At 33.8% G+C, this 7,987-nt stretch overlaps 1 protein-coding gene across 1 annotated transcript in view; it reads left to right on the forward strand.

Moving 5' to 3' along the window:
- Positions 1 to 6,274, forward strand: part of WDPCP (WD repeat containing planar cell polarity effector) — a 254,644-nt gene extending 248,370 nt beyond the window's left edge. The window contains exons 16-17 of the mRNA XM_060168956.1: positions 5,033 to 5,135; positions 5,992 to 6,274. Coding sequence (XP_060024939.1) covers positions 5,033 to 5,135; positions 5,992 to 6,089 — 201 coding nt within the window. The 3' untranslated portion in view covers positions 6,090 to 6,274. The remainder of the gene's footprint in view (positions 1 to 5,032; positions 5,136 to 5,991) is intronic.
- Positions 6,275 to 7,987: the final 1,713 nt, after the last annotated feature.

Consider the following 7,987-nt stretch of genomic DNA (forward strand, 5'->3'; position numbering starts at 1 on the left):
GAAACACTAAAACTATCTAAAAGTTAAAAAATAAATGTATCCAGAGGATAGCCAATTGTGGGGGGTGATATAGATACTAGATACTAGATGTCTTTTATCACACTGTAAAGATTCATGCATGAACTGTCTCAAACTGAGAGGTATGGACTTACAGAAATATACTCTCTACTGCATTTTACTAAAAACTACATTCATATATATGAATAGTGAGAAGGTCCACAGAAATGAAAACCTTCATGGTACAGATATAATATCAACTCAAGAACTGTTAAGCCTTATTACCTTCTTGAAATTAATGACCCCAAATTCCCTATAACAGTTAAAAAATTAAGAGTAGAAATCACAGAATTAAGAATGAGAGAGAGAGAATATGTTCCAGAAATAATTTGTGGACCACAGATCTTATAGCCAACACTTACATCACTGTTAAACATAAAATACTAACATTAGTAACTCACAAAAAAACTGATATTTTTTATGGGTAACTTTCTTTTTCACTGATTTATATGCCTATATACTAGTGCTATTATATAGTCTTAATGTTAACTAGAATAAGTCTTAGATATTCTTGACCATTTACTTTCACATATGAATTTTAAGATCAACTTGTCAAGTTCCATGAAAAATATTGAAGGGATTTTGATTGGAATTCCACTGAATTTTACAGATTATTTGGGGTCAGAATTGATATCTTTATGATGTATAATCTTTTCAGCCATAAGCAGGTGTATATCTGTATTTTAATCAGGTGTTCATTTACGTCACTCAGTAATGGGTGGTAATTTCTTCTTAAATGCATTGTATATCTTTTGCTTATTTTCAGTGAAGAATCACATATAAATTTTGCCAGAGACAAGAAGATAGGAAAAAAAGCTGCCTTAGTTTATTTGTAAGGCTAGTATAACTTTGATACCAGTTGAGGGCTTGTTAGCAGTCAAGTGCAAGTAAAGTGATAGAATTTCTTAAGAACACAGACGCACTTATATAATACTGTACAGCAACTATACCTCAGTAAAAAAAAAACATAAATGCAAAAGTATTAAATAAAACACTAGCAAACTGAATACCGGAGTATATATATTTTTAAATTACTGCTAATTTCTTCATTGAATATAAGGATCTATTATGAAAGTATCATGCCACTCTTGGATTAAAAAAGAAAATCAACATGATTTTTTCAATTGATATACATTTAAGTTGCTTCTGATTTTTTATCGTTGTAAGTACTGCTGTCAGGAATTCCCTGGTGTTCCAGTGGTTAGGACTGCATGCTTTCACTGCCGAGGGCCTGGGTTCAATCCCTGGTTGGGGAACTAGGATGCCACATGCTGCATGGTGCAGCCAAAAATAAAAAAAGATAGTCTCAAAAAAAAAAAAAAGTATTGCTGTCATCACCAATCTTGGACATAAGATTGGTCACATCATTTCCTTAAGAAGATTTTCCAAAAGTATATGTATGCAAATTTGAATTCTGATGTATTACTAAAATATGGAATCATCAAACTTTTTCCATAAAGGACCAAACAGCAAATATTATAAGCTTGTGGGCCAAAAGGAAAAATTGAGGTTATTATTTAGGTACTTGAGAAAACAAATTTCCATAGATTTTTATTGATAAAATTTTAAATGTAATAATTGAGTATGATAGAAAACAAATTTCCACAAATCTTTATTGATAAAATTAAAAATCTATTAATTGAGTACAGTTTTCATAATAAAGTTCTACAGATGTGAATAATGGAATTCTTTTGTGGGGGGATAACATTTCTCTTAATAAGGGTTGAAAGGTGGTTTTCCTTAACAACAAAATCTGTTGCAAATGTTCATCTGTGAATACTGATCTATGATGAGATTTTATGTATTTCAACTTTGCAAATTTCTTTCCTCGTAGATAAGTACTGCCAAATACTGATATCAATCCATGAGCGTATGGTTTAATTGCACATATTCACCGATCAGAAGGCATTTTTACAATTCTATTAGCTAAAGGCTAGACTGCCTTTTAACATGTTACTACATTGCAAATTAATTACTTCCTATTAAAGTTCCTTAATTGCAACATTGGAATATGGACATTACCTTTGCACTTGTATCAAGGTTGAAAAATGCTGCTGTGGACTGAAATATATTGCTGGGAATTTGTATATGAATGGAGATCTCACTTCTTTTTTTAACTTTTGACAGTGCAGGAAGTGTATAACACAGCCTATAACACAGCCTATTACTTGCAAGTCAAACAACGTTCTCACTGAAATGACTTTATCACAATATAAGTTTCACATATAAGTACTGTTTTGCTTGTAATAGTTTCAGGTTGAAACACTTTCAAGTCTTCAGCATAAGGTAATTCCAAAGCCATTCAGAGTTGAGTGGTTGAGCACAGTTCTTCCAACCATTTAAAAATGTAAACACCATTTTCTTTTAAAATTGAAGTATAGATGAGTACAGTATTATATATACAGGTGTACAATATAGCAATTCACAATTTTTAAAGGTTATACTCCATTTATAGTTATAAAATATTTGCTATATTCCCTGTGTTATACAATATACCCTTGTAGCTTAATTTATACCTAATAATTTGTACCTCTTAATCCCTTATGCCTATAATGCCCTTTCTTCCCTCTCCACTGGTTTGCTCTTTATATCTGTGAGTCTGCTTCTTTTCTGTTATATTCACTAGTTTGTTGTATTTTTTAGATTCCACATGTGATATCATACAGTACTTGTCTTTCTCTGTCTGACTTATTTCACTTAGCATAATGACAAAACCAAAAAACCTACTGAACGGGAGAAAATACTTGCAAACAATATGACTGATAAGGGGTCAATATCCAAAATATATAAATAGTTCATACAACTAATCATCAAAAAACAAACAACCTGGTTAACAAAATGGGCAGAAGAACTGAATAGACATTTTTCCAAAGAGGAAATGCAGATGGCTAACCGGCACATGAAAAGATGCTCATCATCACTAATCATCAGGGAAATGCAAATCAAAACCACAATGAGATATCACCTCACACCTGTCAGAATGGCTGTCATCAAAGAGAACATAAATGACAAATGTTGGCGAGGATGTAGAAAACAGGGACCCTTCATACACTGTTGGTGAGAATGTAGACTGGCGCAGCCACTGTGGAAAACAGTATGGAGGTTTCTCAGAAAACTAAAAGTAGAACTACCATATGACCCAGGAATTCCACGCCTGAGTGTATATGTGAAAAAAACAAAAGCACTAATTCGAAGAGATACATGCACCCCAGTGTTCATAGCAACATTATTTACATTTGCCAAGATATGGAAGCAACCTAAGTGTCCATCAACAGATGAGTGGATAAGGAAGATTGTGGTACATATCAGGCTTCCCTGGTGGTCCAGTGGTTAAGAATCTCCCTGCCAATGCAGGAGACATGGGTTTGAGCCCTGGTCCGGGGAGATCCCACATGCCGCAGAGCAACTAAGCCCGTGTGCCACAACTACTGAGACTGTGCTCTAGAGCCCTTGAGCCACAACTACTGAAGCCCGGGCACCTAGAGCCCATGCTCCGCAATAAGAGAAGCCACCACAATAAGAAGCCCGTGCACTGCAACGCAGAGTAGCCCCCGCTCACTGCAACTAAAGAAAGCCCACGCGCAGCAGCGAAGACCCAACACAGCCGGAAAAAAAAAAAGTCATAAAAAAAAGCACACACACACACACACACACACACAATGGAATACTACTCAGCCATAAGTAAGAGTGAAATTTTGCCATTTGCAGCAACATGAATGGACCTGGAGGGCATTATGCTAGGTAAACACCATTCTTTACTCAAGGGCTGTACAAAAGGCAGGCTATATTTGGCTTATAGGCCATAGTTTACTGACCCCTGCTCTGTAAAGTCTATATTCCCAGTAAATGCAATAAGTGCCTGTTTACCCCCAAATTTTGCAACCAGTAAGTAATTGTCCAGTTTGAAATTACATTTTTTCAACTTTGAACATTAGGACAGTGAAATACCTTTTCATGATTATAGGCCATTTATATTTCATCATTGAAAACTTGTTGTTCATGTTCTTTTTCCATTTTTATTGCAATAAAATTCTCATTCCAACAGTCACCCTGTGTACCAAAAAGAGTTCAAAGTCCTTTTTAGTGGCTCTGTCTACTTCTTTAGAATTATTTTCCACTGCATTCTCCCACACAACCAACATTCCTTCCGTATTGAAAGACCTGCCATTGCTTGATAGAACTGTGTTTTCTCAAGCTTCTCTGTGTATGTGCACCAGATATTCATTTTCTGTTGCCTTTTCTCCATTTTCCCTTCTACTATAACTCTTATTTATCCTTCAAGATGCAGATCAAGGATCAATTCCTCCTCTTTGGTTCTACACCATTCTTAACTCTGCCATAAAACCTATTATACTATGTTACTAACTGTTGTTTACAGTTGTCCTTCTCCCTACTGGGCTGAAAGCTTGTTGGGAAACGGTATTGTAATTGATCTCTCTTTTCACAACTTAATAGGCACTGATTATTTGTTGACTGAATGAGTTCAAGATAATAGTAGTGTTAATAATATTAATAAAGTAACATGTGCCAGACACATAAATATCAGAGACAAATTTGTATAATAGTATTCCTTATAAAATGCTTATCATAATGAACAATTGAATTTTGAAGAAGCTATCTCAGATAGTAAAATTTCATTAAAGAAAATAGCCACTAAGATTTTTATTCCCTGACAAAACTAAGTACATCAAACATTGGATTTAAAAGCTTGTTTTTTTTCCCTAAAGACTTAATTTATTTAAATAACTGCCACTAGTTATAGCTATGATTTCCAATTCAAGAAAATTTGCTTGTATTAGAAAACTGAGAAAATTAAAATATAAAATTTTTGTATTTTATCATCAGCCATGTCTGTTTTGTAATCTATTTTTGTTACTGTTTTGAAAGAACAGTAAGTTCTTTCTTTCAAAATCTCCTTTGTAACTTGACTAAGATACATTTTGGATTAATCTTTTATCTTGCTTTATTTCCAAAGGACATCCATTACCTTGCACTAGAAAAGGGCGAATTGGCACTAGCTGAAGTGGCAAGAAAGAGAGCTAGTGACATTGATGCAGAATCAATAACCTCTGGAGTTGGTAAGATTTAATGCTGTTTCTTTAAAGTGCTTTTTATTTTAATCAATACTTATTCAGTATCACTTGTATTTACATTTGTAGGGCATGGCTGGTTAATTTGAATTATTTTCTTTGTGAAGACTGTGTCTTTTTTAGAAAAAACAAGAATTAAGCCTGGGTAAATAGTACAATATGGATATTTAACTTGGAATTGTGTTAATATGCAAATTAATAATCAGTAATTAATAACTACTTAGCAAAAAGTTAAAAAGTCATTGTTCTTTTCGTAAGATTTTAAGGAAAACAGTTTATTATTATTAGTGCTATTATTAAAATTAACCAACACAGGAACTTATATAATCCTTTATTTTTATACATAGACATGTCACATCTCAGAAGAATTCCCTCCTATATCAGACAAAGTACTTCACGTGAAATTTAGGTTTGATGGGTGATTTTTTTTTTTAATTTAGAAGCCACTAGATTCATTTTACTGTGAGTCTTCCAAAGAAGATAAATCAAAAGCCTAAATTGTCTAAAAGTCCATTCAAAACTTTATAATATAGAAAAATGATGTCTTTAAAAACTATAATAACATCAGCATGAGTTTCCTTTTTCTAAACTCAATTTATCCTAATGTGACCAACTCTGAAAGTACTGATCTCTGGACATCCCAATTTTTATTGTTCCTGGTATTTCCTATTCCTAAATTAGGCAGAGGACCCTCAGAAATTGTAATAGAATTTATTTCTTCATGGAACTCCTATAAAACAAAGAAGTTTCAGTAAGGTTTCCACTTGGTAAGTTGCTTGAAAATATTATACATTGATTATCCATTGATGGATCATCCTGTGCTTTGTTTTTGTAATGTTGGCAGCCAAAAGGAGCAATTGTCGGCTTCTCTCTAACATCACCACCAGAGATCCCAGTCTTCCAGTTGGTACTGAAGGACTCAAAACCATACTACCAGGGTAGCTCTAAAGCTGAATACCAAAGCTGACAGTTGTTTACCAGAAAGATGATTTTGTTCTCCCTCCCGCACCCTGAAAAAGTTCCAAACTGATCAAACCCAAAAGATGCGTAGACCACTTTCAAATCTTCATTCCTAATGGATAAAGGATATTCAATATTAATATAATATTAGATAAGAGTAACTTCAGTTGACCTATCAATGTATATTGTTACTTGTTAAGGATAGTGATGTGCATCCCAATAAAAACAATAATAGCTAGTATTTACTGAATGCTTACTGTGGACCATGTACTATTCTGTTAACTACATTTACTAATTTAAGCCTCACCATAATTCTTTGAGGCAGGTACAATTTATATTTGTGATAAGTCACTTATAACTAAATAATGAAATCATACCCTATTAATAGGAATTGCTGTGTTACATCATGGGGATACAAACATCCTCCATCCCCATCCCTCTTGCCATTTAGGAAACACAGTAGGAGGTTAATTCATAGCAAATTTTATCAGAATTTTCCTTAGTTGTCATGTACACTGCCTTTTCCACCAGGGTTTCAGATATAATGGAGGCAATTTTTGCATTTTAAAGCTATTTAAATTTACTAAGAGTGAAAAGGAATATGAAGAGATTACCACAAAATTTCAGAAAAATGAAGAAACTCCACTATTCACCAAAATGCATCCTGTGCCCTGTGTATATTTTGATCAGGTCACCTAGGCCAGCTGATAATTCCTAGCCAAAGAGTTTGGTGTTCCCCCTTTGAGCCCTGCCTCATTTCTAGTAAATACCTTTTTTTCACTGAAACCCTGTTACTCCCCATTTCTCAGCTTTTTTTCAGGCCTTATCCTATGGCTTTGATTACTATCTCTTGTCAAAGATCCATTTAATAACAACAGTAACTATCAAGAGGTGAACAGCTTAGATAAATGTTCTACTCCACTTTTGTTCCAGAAAACTGGAGTGGCTCTCACTTATATTTAGCAGACAGAAAAAACGAATCAGCAAACTTTAAGGTACAACATTTAGAATCATTGAGTCTGAAGAGCAAAAGGAAAAAAGATTAAGTGAAATGGGCCTAAAGGACTTATGGGACACTCTCAAGCATACCAACAACTATGGGAGTCTCAGAAAGACAAGTGAGAAAGAGACAGAGAGACTATTTGAAGAAATAATGACCGGAAACTTCCCAAATTCGAGGAAAGAGATGGATCTACAAATCCAACCTCAGTGAACTCCAAATACAATCAACCAGGAGAGAGACCCATGCTAGGACAAATTATAATCAAACTATCAAAAGCTTTTCAGCTTGAAAAAAGCATCTTGAAAGCAGCAAGAGAAAAGCAACTTATCATATACAACGTATCCTCAATAATATTATCAGCAAGTTTCTAGTAGAAACCTTGGAGGCCTGAGGCAATAAAATGACATATTTAAAGGGCTGAAACAAAAAAGAATGTCAATGGAGAATTCTATATCCAGCAAAACTTTCCTTCAAAAATGAGGCAGAAATTTAGACATTCCTAGCTAAATAAAAGGTGAAGGAGTTCATTACCTTCCCTAAAAGTAATGCTAAAGGGAGTCCTACAGGTTGAAATGAAAGGATCGTAGATAGCAACTTGAACCCATATGAAGAATGTAAAGATCTCCAATAGAGATTAATACATGGACAAATATAAAAACAATTATTATTATAATATTTTACTACACTTTTTATTTTCAACAGGAATTAAAAGACAAATGCATAGAAAATAATTATAAATCTGTTAGTAGGTACACAGTATATAAAGATGTAATTCATGACCTCAGTAACATAAAGTTGGAGCACAGGAACACAAGTTAACTTGGTATCCATTCAAATTAGATTATTATAATTTAGGATGTTATAATGTAATCCCCAT

Source organism: Lagenorhynchus albirostris, chromosome 13 (assembly GCF_949774975.1).
Source record: "Lagenorhynchus albirostris chromosome 13, mLagAlb1.1, whole genome shotgun sequence".
Taxonomy (NCBI): domain Eukaryota; kingdom Metazoa; phylum Chordata; class Mammalia; order Artiodactyla; family Delphinidae; genus Lagenorhynchus; species Lagenorhynchus albirostris.